At 34.6% G+C, this 21,920-nt stretch overlaps 1 protein-coding gene across 2 annotated transcripts; it reads left to right on the forward strand.

Moving 5' to 3' along the window:
- The first annotated feature begins 2,447 nt into the window (after nucleotides 1–2,447).
- Nucleotides 2,448–21,852, forward strand: LOC134270621 (macoilin-like). Of its 2 annotated transcripts, XR_009992855.1 has the most exons (13): nucleotides 2,448–2,674; nucleotides 5,508–5,649; nucleotides 6,075–6,201; nucleotides 6,552–6,681; nucleotides 7,687–7,753; nucleotides 7,957–8,059; nucleotides 10,342–10,711; nucleotides 15,791–15,949; nucleotides 16,238–16,429; nucleotides 16,708–16,828; nucleotides 17,369–17,543; nucleotides 19,692–20,743; nucleotides 20,855–21,852. XR_009992855.1 is itself a non-coding variant. In XM_062752860.1 (12 exons), the coding sequence occupies exons 1-12, from the start codon at nucleotides 2,595–2,597 to the stop codon at nucleotides 19,916–19,918; spliced, it is 1,893 nt and encodes a 630-aa protein (XP_062608844.1). In that variant the 5' UTR covers nucleotides 2,448–2,594; the 3' UTR covers nucleotides 19,919–21,852. The 2 variants fall into 2 exon arrangements, 1 of the variants encoding a protein (XP_062608844.1); XM_062752860.1 differs by having other exon boundaries at nucleotides 19,692–21,852.
- The last annotated feature ends 68 nt before the right edge of the window (nucleotides 21,853–21,920 follow it).

Here is a 21,920-nt window from a genome sequence, read left to right on the forward strand (position 1 = left end):
AATGCTTTCACTGTAAACAGCTTGATTGAAATTTTTACAGTAAGCGTATACGTGCTTGCTTTCAGGATTCTCTATTTTGTGTATAAAATCTGTATTATTTGTTTTTTCTCTGTGTGTCAGAATACTTTCATTACAATAAAAACAATTTCTTGAAAATCGCTGAAATTGGCACCTTTTTTTTTTTTTTTAAATCATATTTACTGTATACATGTATACAAGAAAAAGTACCTTCACTCTTTATAAACAGTAATATGATATTTTTAAAACGAGTGAAGGTACTTTTTGAGCCTGACAAAATATGAAACTTATAATTTATATTAAATTAATTCCTAAAAATTATTATAGCTCTCTTATTCTCCACACTGTTGTAAAACATGACTTCAAATAATTTATAAAACCGTGACATTGATATACCGCCAACATAGTGACGCGTATTTTTCCCCACAATGCCCCAATATGGGCTGCAACTTTGATGTCGGAATTTTTTTATGCAAAATTCTAATTAACTAATTCAATGAGTTCTTCTAATGGTACTTTGTATAAAAGTTTGAAAACAAATTTTGAGTGTAAAAATTATTTAAGTATTTTACCACTAAAATTTAGAAAAATTCTTGTCAAATTCCGTACTGCTAATCACCGTCTACCAGTTGAGCTGGGAAGATGGGCAGGTATACCATTAAATGATAGATTATACATGTACATTTTGTAATGCTAAACATGTTGCTGATGAATTATGTCCATTTTATACTTGAATGTACTGCACTGTCAAACATCAGGAAAAAGTATATTAATGAGTACTACTTTACTAGACCAAATATTTTGAAGTTTTCTCAACTGATGGCAAAACAAGATGCTATAATGTCACTTAAAAAACTCTATGTTTATATTAAAAATACATATGATTTAGTCTGTCCTCCATAATTTTTTCCCCTTATTTATTTCATTTTAGACATGTATCAAACGTGTTTTATCTCTTTTTTTTCTTTTTCTCACAATGCCGTTTTCTGAGTATGTATATCATATACTTATACCTTTGACCTGAATATATTTATGCTGTGAATATTTTTCATTGTCCTCATGTACCATGTATTTTAAATGGTTTTGAGAGAATAAATGAACTTGAACTTGACTTGAATGACAGAAAAAATAACGTTAATAAACTTATGTTGTCCATATTTGGGATCGAAGAACTATTCATAAAGATTGAATCAAAATTACATTTTTGTCGTCTTGTACAATAATGATTTCTTTTATAAAACTGTATACTTGATTGTATATAGTAGTCTTTCTTCTGCTTTATTTTAGTCAAATTGATCATAAAAGTTTAAGTTACATACAAATTTAACAAAATAACACAATGTCACAACAAAATAAAATTTTCCAAAATGCAGCTCATATTGCTTTAAGGCAGGCGCGGATGCAAAATTGTTTTCCAGGATGGGGGGGGGGGGGGGGGGTCACCCCATTCAAAAAAAAAATTATTCCAACCCAAAGATTTCTCCACAAGCAAAAAAGAAAAACTCCATGCGCGGAAGGGGGGGGGTCAGTACCCCTGGAATTTGCAAGGTTATTAAATTTATATACTAAAGCAAGAAAAAGGTTAAACTTGAATTTTTATAAAATTGGTATGAACTGAAAGTTTGAAGCATTAGAAGTCATCGACTCCCCCCCCCCCCCCCCCCCTTTCACCCCCCCCCCCCCACGAAATAGGTTTTTGGAGTTTGCGCGAGTTTCGTTTTGTTTGTTTGTTTGTTTGTTTTTCTTTCTTTTTTTTTTTTTTTTTTTCATTAATTTTTAAGAAATTTCTAGGTTTGGATTTTTTTTTTTTGGACTAGTGTGGACCCCCTGGAAAAAAAATTCTGGATCCACGCCTGAACTCATTTCCCAAACGTGAAAAATCTACTAGTATTTCGAGGGGGCGGGGTGGGGGAGTGGTAAGCAGGGGGTCATACTAATGCCTTTTCATGCCAATATCACATAGATCCGTGTTTTCGAGAAATTAAGGGTCATGGGTTTTTTTAATAGCTCTGCAAATTCTAAAGATTTCTAGACCCCCTCCACCAAGATCTGCATAGATAATGTATTTCATCCCTGCTGAATCTCGAAATAAATATAAGGAAGACTTAAATAACAACGCATTGTTTGTCTTGTTTACAGATTCACTCTGCAGCTGTTGTAGAAATGGCAATCGATCTATATTAACGAATTGAGTGTGAAGTGGAAATTAAGAGTAAACATGGTTAAGGGATGTTTTCGGGAATGAAAAATTCATTTTCTATTGCGTTTCTTATAGACAACTATAGTTTGCTAAACGTAAATTATGTGAATGCATTACTACAGAGAAACAATTTGGAGAAAAAAAAGTTAAAAATTTAATTTTGATCGGGATCGAGGGACATATCGCACCTGTTCTATTTCCGGAAATATCCGAGTATATCCGATCAACTTCGGAACTTTAATTGCCCAGGCGCATGCGGTAAATAGGTTGACAAGAGCAGAAGACAATACACAATATTTCTGTTTGTTTACAGTTTATAACGTGGAAAGTACATGTCCTCAAGTGATTACAACATTTTCACAGATTGTCTGAAAATATGAAGAGGAGAAATGCCGATTGTAGTAAAATACGACGCCTTCCAAAGCGGAGCAAAATAACGGAAGGTTTCTACGGAAGGTATAATTTCTCCATTTTCAATATGGCAGCAATACTTATTATCATACTGAAATAATGAAATATGTTTCTCGCCAAATTGCTCTTTAGTTCGCTTGGATATAAGAAAATTTGGTTAAAGAGAAGTTTGTTTGAAAGTATTATCGATTGAAACGCGTAGATTGACCGCGACGATGATTCTAGATGAACAGTGATAAAGAACAAGTGAACCATAGGCTATTTTTAGATGTCTGGAAACATAAATGTCTGTGCGCTGAATTCGGCGGTTTTTCTTCGGTCTATCAGAAACCGTGAATAAGGTTTTCAAGGAAATACAATTATAGTATATTGTGAAAAAATAAATTTATATTGATTTCCTGGTTTGGCCAAATTACTAGGTTTCAGCTAATTGAGTAATATTCAGTTCCAAGGGGGTTAATTCTTTAATGTTCCATTTAGTACTATGTTTTATCACTTAATCTTAATTTAGATGAACATTTTGTCATATCTGTGTAAAAATATGAAGCATTTCATGGGGAACTGAAAAGTGAATTCCTAGTTTTCCTAAGACTAAGAGCAAATTCTGTGATCATTGGTTTTTAAGTGTATATTTTGAATTTTATTTTACCACTCCAGTCCATGGGAGACCTGTAGTCGGGTTGACTGGGTTGTCCCTGAGACCCCGGGGGCCAGGGTTTTTTTCCTGCCTATATTGACAGAATCCCCTGGTTATTCTGAAATTCCCCTCAATCTGGGACTGTACCAGACTCATCTTTTCTTTACTTCTGATGACAAGATAATCTCTGCCACAAGTACTTTAACAGCTGAAGCATGGAATAATGTTCATATTCCCTTTCCCACACTTTACCAATATATAAACCACTCATCAATTCCATCTGTACGTCATTCTGTGTGGTTGATTTGTATCCAGTGTAATATTATTTTTTTTCTTTACTAAATATTATGTACATGGCAAAATTCTAAACCACTAACTAAACCTTTGTGGTTCTTTTTGCTGATGGACAAGCATTTAAGTCAACACTGCCTATTCTTCAGGTATTTTGAATTATTGACTATGATGATGGCAAGTAGCTCTGGCATTTTAAATTTCTGAATTCTTATTCCAACTTTGACAATTCTAAATGTTGATTTCAGATCAGGAATTAGCTAAGGTCCTGGATGCTCTGTTTTGAGAATTTTGAACCCGTGTATATAGTGTTACATGTATTACTTTAATGGAGTTTGTGTTATAATTCCTGTTTGAGCAAAATGTACTTGAGTTTTTAAGTGTACTGTATTTATTCTATATCTTCTTCCTTAACAAGCACTGATACTATCTGATACCTTCTTTTGACATGATTGGAAAGGAAACAAATTTTGGTAGTACACAGAGAAAATATTTTAAGTTTCAATTACTTTCTATTCATTTCCTTCAAATTTGTGAGGACTAAAAATATAGATTTTAAACATTAAGATGGCATATAATTAAATTTTACTAGGATTAGGCCCTTTAATTTTTTAAGGATACACAGTGTAGACAAACTCTGCAATGTACTTATCTTCAGAGCTGCCAACCCTTACGATTTTGGTGTCAAAAATACACCTTATGATTTCTCTCTGTATTCTTCCGATTTCAGTTTTTCGTGTTCAAAGTTTAAAATACCGGTATTTTCATAGCTGGCAGTCTATAATTTCTATTATTATAATATCTTCATAATTCTTACAAGGCTTGCTTGTATCATCGTTTCAGTTTTAGAAGGCCAATCACATTCATGTCAATGTTTTAAAGTAATCAAAATGGAAACATGCCTCAGATTGCATGTCCATTTACAAAACATCTTCAGCGGCAGGGGGCCTAGGTGGTCCATAGACCCTGCCTTACTATTTGTCATTTCAGAATGTTGGCAGCTCTAGAATAGGTGAATTAAAAGCTTGTAAAGCTTTTCTTGCACTTTGAATTTCCCCCTTTGACATTTCTCAGACTCATTATAAAGGGAATTTCTCCTGTGTTCCAGTTGTTAAGTAGTTGTATTAAAAGCATGCTGTAAGCATGAAAAGATTCGTCTTCGCTAGCCAAGGGTTTCTGATCCGATATCACAGAGTAGATATCGGATCGGAAACCCTTGGCTAGCGAAGATGGAAAAGATTGAACTAGCCTGTGATTTAAAAAAAAACTATGTATAAAAATTACATCAAAAAATAGAGGTGATTATACAATGTAGATGAGTTAGTAAGGGATTTTAGTACATGTAGTTTGGAACTTTTTCAAAACAAAAAGTTAAAAAATCCTTGCCTTTACTTATTCAGGTCATTTTGTGTTAGGAGAAGTCAGTCTCTAAACATGTTTATTTTACTGGGCAAGTATTTTTAAAAAAAAAAAAAACTTGAATATTGTGAATTTATGTAATAAATAAATTTATTAAAGAATTCATGTTAAACACTGACTTCTTCTAAAGATTGGCTCCAGTATGAAATAACTAAATTTGAATAAGTAGCATTTGTTTAAAACTTGTCCAATGGAAAAGAGGATATTTTAGTTTCAGTGTTAATCCCTGCATAGTTGCATTGGTTTTGTCTGCTTATAAAAACTGTCACTGTATAGTTTGAACTTTTTTTTTCTTATTTTTGGAAAGTTTTCTTGCAAACAGGATACAGAAAATTAACAGGAATTCCTTTCCATGCTTTGTTTGAATATAGTTTTTCTTCCTCATTTGAAATTATGTCTTCCACAGAAATTAGGTACTAGTAATGGAAGACCACTGTGTATTACATGTATCAGAGCTCAAGTCATTGTGCATGATTTTGTTTTTACTGTCATGCTAACCATGTGCTTTATCAGTTGCAATTTCTCTTACAGCACATTTCTGTACCTGAAGTTTCTAATGGTGTGGGCCCTTGTACTAATGGCAGACTTCATTCTGGAGTTCCGGTTTGAGTACTTGTGGCCATTCTGGTTGCTGGTTCGAAGTGTTTACGACTCCTTTAAATATCAAGGCCTGGTAAGTGTTGAAATAAAATGTTGTCAGTAACTTAATTTCTATGTCATAGATGTGTGCATATTTATGTAAAAACAATTATATTGCTTTTGGTTTGGGTGATTAGAGTTCTTTTGAATCTTGATAACCAGAAAAGTCAAAATGTATGCATAAAATAACATGAAGCCAAAGTACAGCATGTTCTAAATCAGAACTAGAAATGGGTACTTCAAATAACTTAAACTGTATTTCCTTATTCAAAGAACAAGGAACTTTTTAAGCAGAGAAAAAAAATATATTAGTTTTGAAAAACTGGTGTACGATTTATGCGCATTCAAACTTGAACAAATGTCACTATGTGGAAGACATTATTGGAATGTGTTTTCTATTTCTGTAATGATGTTAATTTATTGATAAAATGTCATAATGAATTTCTCTTTATTTGACAGGCTTTCTCAGTTTTCTTTGTTTGCATTGCCGTCACATCCGATGTTGTGTGTTACCTGTTTATCCCCGTACAATGGCTTTTCTTTGCTGCCAGTACTTATGTATGGGTGCAATATGTTTGGCATACAGGTTGGTTGTACTACATGTATAGAGGTGTGAAAAAAGTAATTTTATACACCGCGGGAAAGCTGTGAAAAAATTGATGTTTCTTTGCGTTTATATTGATGACGGACAGCAGTCACATTATTTATACTGTTGTCATTTATATGACTTGAAAATACCTGCAAAATTAAAATAATCTGAACTTACACTTTTTTATCTTTTTCGATAAGTTTAATGCAGATAAAAAGACACTATAATCATTCAGTGTAATTTAGAAGGTGTCAAGTAGTTTTTTGTCACTGAATGAAGAAATTAAATTTTTTTTGTAGGTTGTAACTGAATGTAGAAAGTAATCTATTTTTTTTCTTCTTTTTCAGACAGAGGAATATGTCTTCCGACAGTGTCATTATGGCTTTTATTTGTTTATATTGAAGCTTCAGTTAGACTAAGAGAACTCAAAAATTTACCATTTAATCTAGATTTATGTCGACCATTTGCAGCTCATTGGTAAGAATATACAAAACATTACATGGCATTATATAAATATATACCGGTATTAAATTTTAGAATATCTGAGTAAACTACTTCATAAGATATATATAGACTGATTTATAGTTTGTAAATTTCTTTAGGCTATCAATGTTTTTTTTTTTTTGAGTTGGCTCGCGTAGCGAGCTACTCCCTGTCGACATAGCCATTTCAGAGCTGTAAAATTTATCACGCATTCATCAAGGTGATCCATACGCCAAATATTATAGTTCTAGCAAAAAATGCTTTGGTCTGAGTGATTGTATAAACTTGAGAGGTAAAAACTGTATAAAATTTCATACTGTAACATTATTTATGCCTTCATGCTTTTAAAGAAATTTTTGATTAAATACCTGTGCGATGTACAATTACCGCGTATGAATATTTAGGCGGATCTAATCTTCCCATCTTAAGTTTATTTATAATTGACCTAGAATACTCCCTCTCACAAACACCTGCTGCTCTCATTAGCTGCAGCTAGTTGTTGTTGAAAATCTATTTTTAGAATCCAGATTTGCTGTGGGAATCTTTAACCTAATTACTTCATAACACTGACCACTTCAGCTAATGTGCTTAAATTCATTATAGAATCCAGTCAAAATAATATGGAAGCCCATGAGTGCCAACCTGTATATATAAAGGAAAAGCAATATAACTTTATTTATGAACCGAACATGGATCAGACATATAATATTCAATCTCTTAAGATGCAAATTAAACTAAATATATTAAGGTATGGTGCCCAGATGTATTAAAAAGCTCAATTGACTCGAGCGAGTCAACTCGCAGGCCCTTCAGGCCTTTGATTTTTTTTTGTACCTGTACCTGCAAATTTACATGTAAATATGTCCAAAAAATGAAGTGAAATGTTTCTTTTTTTTTCATTCTTTGTCATCTGAGAAGAACATGTTAAAACAATTTATTTTCAAATCCATAACAATGTAAATATCATTTTAATGTGTTTATATATTTATTCTTTTACAGCATTGGTTATCCAGTTGTCACATTAGGTTTTGGTTTCAAAAGTTATATATCATATAAAATGAGATTGGTAAGGAACCTTTTAGTCTTTAATTCAAATTCTAAAAGTTTAAGAGAAGTTGTAGAATTCTAAAATGTTCAGATAAAATCAGAAGATATATGAGATTACTTGTACACATGGATATCGTAAATATTTGTTAGAACACATACTTTTAATAATCTGTGATTTACAATGGCTGTTGATAATTAAAAAACAATTTGTATGAATTTCAGCGGAAGCAAAAAGAGGTACAAAAAGAAAATGAATTTTACGTCAATTTAATACAGCAAGCACTGCCAACAGAATTACAGAATCAGTATATTGAAAAACAGAAAGGTGAATGTTTATATATGAATAATTTTTATTTTACTTTTTCAGTTCAATGCATGTATTTTCAAGTAGCAATACAGTTTAATAATATTCAAGATGTACATGTGTGTGTGGTTAAAAGCTAATATAATTCCACCATAAGCTAAGTGAAAGCTTCAAAATGTTAAAAATAGTTAAGTGTGTTGATTTGTAATCAGAGAAGTGCAGTGCTGAAAAGGAAAGGTGAGGTAGTTCATTAACTATGAGGTTGATGCTGCAGAAGTGTAGATGTTCTTCTAGTGTCAAAATTTGTTGTAATTAAACACTTAACCATCTTACTTATGTAAGGTGATATGGATCATTCCACTTTTCACCTTTTCCTTCATTACTGATCTAAGAAGGATATTGTTTTTCATAACTTTTCAGCGTTTAATGATAAATAAATATGATGATTTATAGGTAGGCTATTGGCTGAGAAAAATTTAATTGACAAGTGTTAGGAAGGAGTGATAAATGTCAGGAAAAATATATATTTTATATGATAAAATATTTTAATTATAATTATTGTGGGGTTTTTAGCTCACCTCAACGAAGTTGGGGGGAGCTTATGTGATACCCTCGGCGTCGGCGTCGGTGTCGGCGTCGGCGTCCCAGGTTAAGGTTAAGTTTTTTGGAGCAGTTTTCTTTTTAATTACTTCTGTGTCCTATACTGATTAGACATGCATGGAAGATGGTTTTAGTGTGTTTTATTGTACCAGACAAAGTTTCAGATGCTGCAATTTCAGCAAAGGAATTACCAGGTTAATGTTTTTGGAGCAGGTTAACATTTTTGGTGCAGTTTTTGGTGTGGGTTTCATTTCCAAGTAACTATAAGCCCTATGTTGACCAAACTTGCATGGATGATACATCTAAGGATGCATACTACCGGGCTTGCTTTGGATGCTGAATCTGACCTACATTTTCCAGTTGAGTGAACAGGTTAAAGTTTTTGGTGTAGGTTTCATTTCCAAGTAACTATAAGCCCTATGTTGACCAAACTTGCATGGATGATACATCTAAGGATGCATACTACCGGGCTTGCTTCGGATGCTGAATTTGACCTACATTTTCCGGTTGAGCGAACAGGTTAAAGTTTTTGGTGCAGGTTTCATTTCCAAGTAACTATAAGCCCTATGTTGACCAAACTTGCATGGATGATACATCTAAGGATGCATACTACCGGGCTTGCTTCGGATGCTGAATCTGACCTACATTTTCCGGTTGAGTGAACAGGTTAAAGTTTTTGGTGTAGGTTTCATTTCCAAGTAACTATAAGCCCTATGTTGACCAATCTTGCATGGATGATACATCTAAGGATGCATACTACCGGGCTTGCTTCGGATGCTGAATCTGACCTACATTTTCCGGTTGAGCGAACAGGTTAAAGTTTTTGGTGCAGGTTTCATTTCCAAGTAACTATAAGCCCTATGTTGACCAATCTTGCATGGATGATACATCTAAGGATGCATACTACCAGGCTTGCTTCGGATGCTGAATCTGACCTACATTTTCCAGTTGAGTGAACAGGTTAAAGTTTTTGGTGCAGGTTTCATTTCCAAGTAACTTTAAGCCCTATGTTGACCAAACTTGCATGGATGATACATCTAAGGATGCACACTACCAGGCTTGCTTCGGATGCTGAATCTGACCTACATTTTCCGGTTGAGTGAATAGTTAAAAGTTTTTGGTGCAGGTTTCATTTCCAAGGAACTATAAGTCTTTAATGACCAATCTTGCATAGATGATACATCTAAGGATGCATACTTTTATGCTGAATCTGACCTACTTTTTGTGGATGAGTGAAAATGTTAGTTTTGATGCATGTTTCATTTCCAATAAACTATGAGCCCTATAATGAGCAAACTTGCATGGATGATACATCTAAGGATGCACACTAATGGACTTGCTTCGGATGCTGAATTGGACATACATTTTTCAGATAATAGACAAGGTAAAAGTTATGGTTGCAGGTCTATTACCAAAAACTATAAGGCTTATATAAACCAAACTTGCACAAATACTGCATCAAGAGATGAAAACTCTCAAATTTGCTTCAGATGCTGGATTTTCATAACATTTTCATGAAGAAGAAGTAGTTTAAATTTTTTATGTAGGTCTATTTCAAAGTATCAGATCAAAATTGCTTTTAAAAATATTTTCATTTTTGGAATGTATACTTTTTGTTGGTTAATTGTGTGACTTTGCCTTACTTAAAGACAACATTCGTTGAGGTGAGCTCTGTAATCTCTGATTACCTATGTTTTTTTTAGCTTTACCTTCAAAGTCAGAGGAGGAAGAAATCTCACAGAATGGGGATATAGGAGGGAAAGTGAACACATCAAATAAAAGTGACCAAAAGTCACCTCCAAAAGACATTAATGAAGACGAAGAACTAGAATTTATAGAACAGATACCGCCCAAATCTAAGACAGATGTCAATCAGTTCCAAGACGAGACAGCTGATAATATTTTAAATGACCAACATGTCAAGTCCTTTAAAGCAAATAGTGTGAATAAAACCTCTAACACCTCAAGTAAACTCAACAGTTCTAAAGACAATAAAAAAGGCAAAAACAATAATACAAAGGATATCAACACCACAGCCAGCTTTAGTAATAACAGAGATGAAGTTATATCAAGGTAAAGAACAAAATCAATGAAAACTGAAAAAAAAAAAAATTGTACCGGTAGTGCCAATGAAGCAAAATGGCATTAAGAAGAAACTTTTGAGTTTGACATTTGACCAACTTTTTAGCTCACCTGAGCCGAAGGCTCAAGTGAGCTTTTCTGATCACATTTTGTCCGTCGTCCGTCCGTCCGTCTGTCCGTCTGTCTGTCTGTCCGTCTGTAAACTTTTCACATTTTCGACTTCTTCTCAAGAACCACTGGGCCAATTTTGACCAAACTTGGTACAAAGCATCCTTGGGTGAAGGGAAATTTAAATTGTTAAAATGAAGGGACATATCCCCTCGCAAGGGGAGATAATCAAGAAAAGACAAAAATAGGGATGGGTCATTAAAAAATCTTCTTCTCAAGAACCACTGGGCCAGAAAAGCTGAAACTTATGTGGAAGCATCCTGGGGTAGTGTAGATTCTAATTTGTTCAAATCATGACCCCCGGGGGAAGGGCGGGGCCACAATGGGGAATCAAAGTTTTATATAGAAATATATAGGAAAAATCTTTGAAAATCTTCTTCTCAAGAACCACTGGGCCAGAAAAGCTGAAACTTATGTGGAAGCATCTTGGTATAATGTAGATTCTAAATTGTTCACATCATGACCCCCGGGAGAAGGGCGGGGCCACAATGGGGAATCAAAGTTTTATATAGAAATATATAGGAAAAATCTTTGAAAATCTTCTTCTCAAGAACCACTGGGCCAGAAAAGCTGAAACTTATGTGGAAGCATCTTGGTATAATGTAGATTCTAAATTGTTCACATCATGACCCCCGGGAGAAGGGAGGGGCCACAATGGGGAATCAAAGTTTTACATAGAAATATATATTGGAAAAATCGTTGAAAATCTTCTCCTCAAGAAACACTGGGCCAGAAAAGCTGAAACTTATGTGGAAGCACCCTGGTATAATGTAGATTCTAAATTGTTAAAATAATGACCCCTGGGGGAAGGGTGGGGCTACAATGGGGAATCAAAGTTTTTTATAGAAATATATAGGAAAAATCTTTGAAAATCTTCTTCTCAAGAACCACTGGGCCAGTAAAGCTGAAACTTATGTGGAAGTACCCTGGGGTAGTGTAGATTCTAAATTGTTCAAATCATGACCCCCGGGGGAAGGGCGGGGCCACAATGGGGTATCAAAGTTTTACATAGAAATATATAGGAAAAATCTTTGAAAATCTTCTTCTTAAGAACCACTGGGCCAGAAAAGCTGAAACTTATGTGGAAGCATCCTGGTATAATGTAGATTCTAAATTGTTCAAATAATGACCCCCGGGAGAAGGGCGGGGCCACAATTTGGAATCAAAGTTTTATATAGAAATATATAGGAAAAATCTTTGAAAATCTTCTTCTCAAGAACCACTGGGCCCGAAAAAGTGAAGCTTATATATATAGAAGCATTCTAGGGTAGTGTAAATTCTAAATTATAGGAATCATGACCCCCGGGGGAAGGGCGGTGCCATTATAGGGAATCAAAGTTTTACATAGAAATATATAGGAAAAATCTTTGAAAATCTTCTTCTCAGGAACCACTGGGCCAAAAAAGCTGAAACATATGTGCCCATGAAAGGATCATGGGTTAGTGTAGATTTCAAAATGTCTAAATTATGATCAGTGGGGTAGGGTGGGGATGCATTATGTATAACAAGGGGGAAATCTGGTAAAGAACAGAATGGTCAAAGCTTCTCAGCTGAGCGATGTGGCCCATGGGCCTCTTGTTTAGCTTAACTGAGCCGAAGGCTCAAGTGAGCTTTTCTGATCACAATTTGTCTGTCGTCCGTCCGTCTATCTGTCAGTAAACTTTTCACATTTTCGACTTCTTCTCAAGAACCACTTGGCCAATTTTGACCAAACTTGGTACAAAGCATCCTTGGGTGAAGGGGAATTTAAATTGTTAAAATTGAGGGCCTAGTCCCCTCACAAGGGGAGATAATCAAGAAACGACAAAAATAGGGTGGGGTCATTAAAAAATCTTCTTCTCAAGAACCACTGGGCCAGAAAAGCTGAAAGTTATGTGGAAGCATCCTGGGGTAGTGTAGACTCTAAGTTGTTCAAATCATGACCCCCGGGGATAGGGTGGGACCACAATGGGGAATCAAAGTTTTACATAGAAATATATAGCAAAAATCTTTAAAAATCTTCTTCTCAAGAACCACTGGGCCAGAAAAGCTGAAAGTTATGTGGAAGCATCCTGGGGTAGTGTAGATTCTATATTTTTAAAATCATGACCCCCGGGGGTAGGGCGGAGCCACAATGGGAAATCAAAATTTTACATAGAAATATGTATGAAAAATCTTTAAAAATCTTCTTCTCAAGAACCACGGGGCCAGAAAAGCTGAAACTTATGTGGAAGCATTCTGGGGTAGTGTAGATTCTAAATTGTTAAAATCATGACCCCCGGGGATAGGGCGGGGCCACAATGGGGAATCAAAGTTTTACATAGAAATATTTGGGAAAAATCTTTGAAAATCTTCTTCTCAAGAACCACTGGGCCAGAAAAGCTGAAAGTTATGTGGGAGCATCCTGGGGTAGTGTATATTCTAAATTATTCAAATCATGACCTCCGGGGGTAGGGTGGGGCCACAATGGGGAATCAAAGTTTTTCATAGAAATATATGAGAAAAATCTTTAAAAATCTTCTTCTCAAGAACCACTGGGCCAGGAAAGCTGAAAGTTATGTGGAAGCATCCTGGGGTAGTGTAGATTCTAAATTCTTAAAATCATGACCCCAAGGGGTGGGCACGGCCACAAAGTTTTACATAGAAATATATGGGAAAAATCTTTGAAAATCTTCTATTCAAGAACCACTGGGCCAGAAAAGCTGAAACTTATGTGGAAACATCCTGGGGTAGTGTATATTCTAAATTATTCAAATCATGACCCCCAGGGGTTGGGCGGGGCCACAATGGAGAATCAAAAGTTTTACACAGTAATAAAAAATGAAAAATTTTTGAAAGTGTTCTTCTCAAGAACCACTGGGCCAGAAAAGCTGAAGGTTATGTGGAAGCATCCTAGGGTAGTGTAGATTCTAAATTGTTAAAATCATGACCCCTGGGGGTAGGGCGGGGCCACAATGGGGAATCAAAGTCTTACATAGAAATATATATGAAAAATCTTTAAAAATCTTCTTCTCAAGAACCACTGAGCCAGAAAAGCTGAAACTTACGTGGAAGTATCCTGGGGTAGTGAAAATTCTAAATTGTTAGAATCATGACCCCCAGGGGTAGGGCTAGGAAAAAATCTTTGAAAATCTTCTTCTCAAGAACCACTGGGCCAGAAAAGCTGAAACTTATGTGGAAGCATCCTGGGGTAGTGTAGATTCTAAATTGTTAAAAGTCATTACCCCCTGGGGGTAGGCGGGGCCACAATGGGGAATCAAATTTTTACATGGAAATGTATGGGAAAAATCTTTGAAAATCTTCTATTCAAGAACCACTGGGCCAGAAAAGCTGAAACCTATGTGAAAACATCCTGGGGTAGTGTATATTCTAAATTATTCAAATCATGACCCCCGGGGGTTGGGCGGGGCCACAATGGGGAATCAAAGTTTTACATAGTAATAAAAAATGAAAAATCTTTGAAAGTCTTCTTCTCAAGAACCACTGGGCCAGAAAAGCTGAAAGTTATGTGGAAGCATCCTGGGGTAGTGTAGATTCTAAATTGTTCAAATCATGACCCCTGGGGTAGGGTGGGGCCACAATGGGGAATCAAAGTTTTATAATGTTGAATCAAAGCATCCTATGGTAGTGTACATTTCAAATTGTTTAAATTATGATCATTTGGGTAGGGTGGGGTCACAATATGTATTAGAAGGGGAAATCTGGTAAAGAACAGAATGGTCAAAGCTTCTCAGGTGAGCGATGTGGCCCATGGGCCTCTTGTGTTTTTTCAAAATTGGCATTTGTCAGATTTCTCCAAATAAACATTATTCCATTTCTTTTACTCACAATAGACCTTTTGTCTAACAAAAGCCATTTTAGATCAGCATCAGTAACTACCTGATGAAGGACCTTGTTGAAATATAAAGTTGAAGAGATTTTAAAAAATCCAATGCTGATACATGAATTACTGTATAGGGGATTAATTTCACGGGTTGTAATTTTCAGGTTTTTCTCTCATCTGACACGATCGCGGTTTCTTGAATTCGCGGGATTTGTATATAAAAAAGTTACCTTCCTTGTCTATATCCATTGTATCCATACCATAGCTTTATGTAAACAACATTAATCATCGTTATGCCTTTATTTTAGAACAAAAGGGTAGATTAATATAAAATAGTTAGGTTTAATAAATAATTTACAATTAATTTAAACAAGTACATTTATCAGAAGTCCTTGACTAATAAACGTCAAATTACTTTCCTATATGCTATTACGATGAGTGCGTGTACACCCCAAGATCTTCAGTACAACGCAGTGAAAAACCACTGAACGGTAATAAAAGTGTTATTGTAGGAAACGAAAAAATATCCTTCCACATCTTCAGCAAGTTTGATAGTTATTTGAATGATTTTTTCCAAACCAAAATGTCGATAAAAACTAATATGCACGATAATGCAGGTAACAAATACACGTGGTAATACTTTACGCACGGGTAATCAAAACCCAAGGCCCATGTGTTTTGATTAAGAAACATGTAGCGTTGGCCATTAAAACAGCTTTTTAACAAATACAGGTTATTATCTGCCGATTAATTTGAATTAAATTAAAGCGTAATAATTAGAATAATTTTATCGCGGTGAATATAGCGAATATTAACACTGCGAGTTATTTTCCCCCTATACAGACTTAGAGAAAATGTGTAATTTTTTTCAAATGTTATTTAATTAAATGAAAGTTAATGTTAAAGTAAATGAGTAATTATTGTGTGAGAAAGCTTCTTCTTTACATATTAAAACTGAACGTAAATGTTAATTGATTCATGTCTTTAGATAAAAATTAGACAGGATTAAAGAAACCAGATAAATTGCTTTATGAATTTCCCAGATACAGTGCTCAGAAATATTGAATTAATATTGTAAAATTTATTTTTATTTTTTACAGATTAGAGAGTGATATTAAAAAATTAAAAGCAGACCTTCAGTCTAGTCGAAACACAGAGCAGGAACTCCGATCTCAAATGAACTCCTATATTTCTGGAGACAAATCTTTACGCTCAGATATATATCAGCTTCAACAGGATAATGAGAATTTACAGAACAAGTAAGTAATAAAAAAAATGTTGTAAAAAAAGACCAAATGCTGGTCATAGATGTCTTAACTGGAGAAAAATACTGATGAAATAAGTTATATGTCTTGATTGCTGTGGAATAAAATTCATGTTGACATTTCTTTTGATTCATGTTGATGATTTGTATAAATATAAATGAGCAGGTTTTGTATGAAGTGTTCATTGATACATAATTCGAAGATCATGCAGATATACCCGGTATGTATTGCAAAGTACATGTAGTATTTCTCTTAGTAACTTGATGCATATTTCTTTTCCAGATTACATAATCTTGTCACAAGTAGGCAGCAAGACAAACAGAATATATCTAGCTTAGAAAAGAAAATTAACGAAGAAAGGAAGATAAGGGCAGGAATAGAATTACAACTCAGTGCCGAACGGAAAGCCAAGAAAGCAGAAGAAGCGGCGGCAGCACGAGCGGTAGCTCTGGCCACCGCGGCTTCCGCTCAGAGGTAGGAAAAGGGTTAAGCTATTGACATGGCTAAACTTTGAGATTTCACTAATTTATTTACCTTTAAGCTTCATATGAGAGGTAACTAAGAAATTTATATGATCAATTCTCTTCACAGCCTATCAGCCCTTTGAATTATTTTACCATGTTTACAAATATCTGGCTGAAAAAAATTTAATCTTTTAAAATAATGTTTATGGAAACTTTAAATGAAATTCATGTACATGTTTCCCGAACATTAATTTTGATCATAAATATATGTATCATTCCCTTTATCAGGGCTGAATGCACAGATGTATGTAAACAAAGACAGAGAAGTATAGAAAATGATATCAAACAGCTCAAAAGGGACCTTATGCTTCGAGAGGAACAGTATAGACAGTTAGAATATGAAAATCAGGTATTACAGAGTTTCAGATGCTAAAACTGTACTTAATTTTATGATAAGTAGCATCAAAATATTGATATTTAAGTTGATAAATGATACACTGTGGCATCCTTTTCGTTTGAGTGTGGCCAATGTGTGTAGGCAATAAAAAATTTACTGGGTCACTGGATTTGAATTTATGGGTAAGAGTGACCAACAAACATTGGATTTCTACAAACAATGATGATTCCACAGTATTTGATGTTGATTTCAAATCTCTGTGTCACAATACTATAGAATTAAAAATAATTTATGAAGGTTTACGTTGTAATAGAATATAAAGTAAATAATCTGAAGTTTAGGTACTCCAGGGCTCAGGTAATGAAAATCAGGCATTGACTAATTGAAAATGCTCACAAAAATGTCTCTGAATTATCAAAGTTAAGTGTTTTTACCCAAAATAATTCTTCAAACTTCATCTTTAAAGTTACTTTGTGTAGATAAGATAAATACTCACAAACACTTTGAATTTCTGTTCTGATTTGAGATATTGCATCTTAATGTACATTGTAGAATCTTCGACAGTATAAGGATCAACAGAACGAAACAGAAGTACTCATGTCAGCACTCTCAGCAATGCAAGACAAAAACACTCATTTAGAAAACAGTCTCAGTGCTGAAACTCGAATCAAATTAGACCTCTTCAAAGCATTGGGGGAAGCTAAACGACAGATTGATATAATGAAAGGTAGTTATTGTCAGTTTGAACCCATGTAGTAAGTTGTTTCTTTTGTATTCATTTGTTGTTTTTCTGAACAATATGAATTTTGGTTGTTAATGATAAATAACATTTGTATTACCTATAAGGTGGTCTTGAGTTTTTGAGCTGTCCATGTTTACTTGAGTTGTTGACATATGTAAAACTAGATCTGGCAAGAATGATCCGTAAAAGGGGTTTGAAGTATGACACTGTTTTTCTCAATCTGTTGAAGCAATTATGTCTTTCTGACTAGGACTCCGCATAATTTCAATCCCAATGATATAAGCTGCAAGTTCTGTGACTTGGTTTGTTACACTTCCCTACTCTTACAGAAAGTTAGAGACAGATTTATCAATGTAAATGTTTTATTAGTAGAAATTTCAACATTTCAATCCTGGCCTTGAATAAAAAAAACTTGTTTACCAGCTGTCGGTGGGTGCAAGGTTTTTTTTTTAAACACTGCCTTTTTGTCTACTCCGTCTGAGTAAACTTTTCACATTTTCGACTTCTTCTCAAGAACCACTGGGCCAAACCAAACTGGTACAAAGCATCCTTATATGAAAGCAGGGAATTTAAATTGTGAAAATGAAGGGCCAAGTCCCCTCACAAGGGGAGATAATCAAGAAAAGACAAAAATAGGGTGGGGTCATTAAAAAATCTTCTTCTCAAGAACCACTGGGCCAGAAAAGCTGAAACTTATATGGAAGCATGATTCTAAATTGTAAAAATCATGACCCCCGGGGATAGGGCGGGGCCACAATGGGGAATCAAACTTTTACATAAAAATATATAGGAAAAATCTTTAAAAATCTTCTTCTCAAGAACCACTGGGCCAGAAAAGCTGAAACTTATGTGGAAGCATTCTTAGGTAGTGCAAATTCTAAATTGTAAAAATCATGACCCCCGGGAGTAGGGCGGGGCCACAATAGGGAATCAAAGTTTTACATAGAAATATATAGGAAAAATCTTTAAAAATCTTCTTCTCAAGAACCACTGGGCCAGAAAAGCTGAAACTTATGTGGAAGCATTCTGGGGTAGTGTAAATTCTAAATTGTTAAAATCATGACCCCCGGGGATAGGGCGGGGCCACAATGAATCAAAGTTTTACATAGAAATATATAGGAAAAATCTTTAAAAATCTTCTTCTCAAGAACCACTGGGCCAGAAAAGCTGAAACTTATGTTCTGGGGAAGTGTTTTTTTAAATTGTAAAAACACCCCCGGGGATAGGGCGGGGCCACAATAGGAAATCAAATGTTTTACATAAATATATATAGGAAAAATATTTAAAAATCTTCTTCTCAAGAACCACTGAGCCAGAAAAGCTGAAACTTATGTGGAAGCATCCTTGGGTAGTGTAGATTCTAAATTGTTAAAGTCATGATCCCGGGGGTTGGGCAGGGCCATAATGGGGGATCAAAGTTTTACATAGAAATATATAGGAAAAATCTTTGAAAATCTTCTTCTCAAGAACCATTGAGCCAGAAAAGCTAAAACTTATGTGGAAGCATCCTGGGATAGTGTAGATTCTAAATTGTTCAAATCATGACCCCCGGGGATAGGGCGGGGCCACAATGGGGAATCTAAGTTTTACATAGAAATATATAGGAAAAATATTCTCCTCAAGAACCACTGGGCCAGAAAAGCAGAAACTTATGTGGAAGCATCCTGAGATAGTGTAGATTCTGAATTTTTCTAATCATGTCACCCCCGGGGGTAGGGTGGGGCCACAATGGGGAATCAAAGTTTTACTATGTTGAATCAAAGCATCCTATGGTAGTGTAGATTTCAAATTGTTTAAATTATGATCAGTTGGGTAGGGTGGGGTCACAATATGTATAACAAGGGGGAAATCTGGTAAAGAACGGAATGTTCAAAGCTTTTCAGGTGAGCGATGTGGCCCATGGGCCTCTTGTTACAAATTCTGTCATTAAACTGATTTCGTACGGTAACATCTTTTTAATGATAGAATATTCTATCTCACAATGACAGGATGTGATCTCCTTAATTTCTATTTCTATTTCATAGTTCTTGCCAGTATGTACATGTACTTATGCAGAATAAAAACTTGTAATCTCTCTACGATATTTTCATAATTTAATATTAAAGGTGCTAAATACAAATTATATATTTTCAGAGCTCCACCAGGAGAAAGACAAAGAGTGTGCAGACCTAAGATCTAAAATGACGGAGGCTATGGCCCTGACCATGATGCCCACATCGAGCTCTCCGGCCATGAATGGAGTGGCTGACCTCTCCCCCACCCCCCTGTACTCTGCCCCCTACAACATGAAGGAGGACATGATCATGAAGTCCAATCTGAACCCTAATGCCTCAAACTACACACCAAAAACCACCATGTAGTCCAGCCAGCCCTGAACGTCTGGAACTCTTTTTTTTTTGGAAATGTTAGGCTTGCCTTTTCAGTAGACTTAAACTCACAAAAATTATTGTTTTTTTTCCCTCCCTTTAAAAGAAAATGTTAAAATTTGAAACAAGGAGTCTTTAATTTCCATGAGATTTGACCAAAAATTAAAATGTTAGAAATATATACATGTATTTATAAATAAATATATTTTTCACATTTAGGTAAGATGAGGACTAATGAGTAAAATGATACAATTAAATGTAGAAATTGTTTGTCCAATGGGATTCCTTCTGACATATTATACTTACAGCATGTTATTCATCTCATTGGTTCAGAACCAGTCAGAAATTTACTTGCCTGTGCATACATTCTATTCTTGTGAAGTCTCCTTGATTCAAATTTTAATATTTTACTTTGAGGGAGTTGGAGTATAAAGCATTTATTTCAATTAAAACACATTTTGTTCAAAACTGATGACTGCTGATGAGATTTTTGTTAACGGACAGATATCCAAAGTGTTCAACATTTAATTTTAAATTGTCTCAGATAGAGTAGAGATATTTATTGCACCTCTGTTAAAGCAAAAAAGCCAGTCCTCGACAGTGTCGTCTTTATAAGCATTTTTTGAGTATTCAAGGACAATATTTTTGAAAGTTTTGCTACTTGTCAATTCTAACAGGCTATTGATTGCTTGTGATTCAGAAGACAACTTTTAAGTTTGTTAATAATTTCTCAGCCTGACTCTCCAGGGGAAAGCAATGTTTACATGATGGTCATTCAGTTGTTAAGAAGGCATGCTACAAAATTGAAGGAATAGGTTGGTGTATATTTTTTGGACCAAATTTGGTAATAAATGAAGTATCAATTTTCTTAAATATTAAGAAATTGTATACTTTACATTCAGAATTCCTTTTTTGCCACAACTTATACAGCTGTTTATCATTAAACAGGGAATTATTCAGAAATTTTAAATGGAGAAATTTTGAATAACAAATTAAAAATTTATGTACTAGGTAAAACTTATTTATTTTTATCATTTGAACATTGTTTGGGGTTTTCTTAAAAAAAATTTTGTAGACATTTGTCCCTAATAAACATTGTTGAATAGGAATTCTCATTGAGAGTAGGTTGATATGAAGTTAGAAAACAGGCTTAATTAGGTGTTCTTTCTGAATAAACATATCATGTCTGTATTAACTCTTTCTGTACTTTTTTAATCTTATTTTAACACAATTTGTACAACTACATGTGTATTTTTGAATAATGAAAATAAGATATGCCTAATGAACTGCTTTGGTACATATCACTGAAATCTTTTTGTAAGTTATTAAAAAAGCTACACCCCATGACACTTCTAACAATACAACTGAAGAGAAAGTTTAGAATTTGTAACTATTTTAAGTTGGACCTTTCTTTCTTTGTTAGTTTTTGAGTTATTTTCCAAAGAAAATGCTTTGACACTTGTATTGATGAAAAAAAAAGTTCCTCAACGAACTTGATATTTTTCTTATATGTCTTTCCCTGACTGCAGTATATAAAGTGACCCATCAAATTTTTAAAACAGAAAATACAGAGGTATTTTTACTACTTAAAAGATGCAAAATATTTATAAAGTTATGAGACTCATGCTTTACTGGGAGTGTTATACAGCGTGCTCTGTTGTGGTCTATATCTGTATATGCTGCAGTGATGGGAAGGTGTAACACTCTATATGTTTAGTTATTGTGACTGTAACCCTGTGGTTGTTTTTGCTTTGTATCATTAGTTTTTGGTGTTCATAACCTCCAGACAAGGGAGGTCACCTCGGAGGGAGGTCAAGGTTAAGTGCTGTGGAAGGTACCACGTAGTGTCCAGCTGCTCTTGGGACAGAGACAGTGGATCAAAAATGCCCTGAACTTGCTGCCAGAAATAAAAGCTAGCAAATATCAAACACAGTTTTGTTTTACTTGATTATGACTGGCCAACCAAGCAAGGTTTGTGCTTTGTAGCATATGAAGT

Source organism: Saccostrea cucullata, unplaced genomic scaffold (assembly GCF_032062105.1).
Source record: "Saccostrea cucullata isolate Sc308-1 unplaced genomic scaffold, CSIRO_AGI_Scuc_v1 ctg171, whole genome shotgun sequence".
In the NCBI taxonomy this organism is placed as follows: Eukaryota; Metazoa; Mollusca; class Bivalvia; order Ostreida; family Ostreidae; genus Saccostrea; species Saccostrea cuccullata.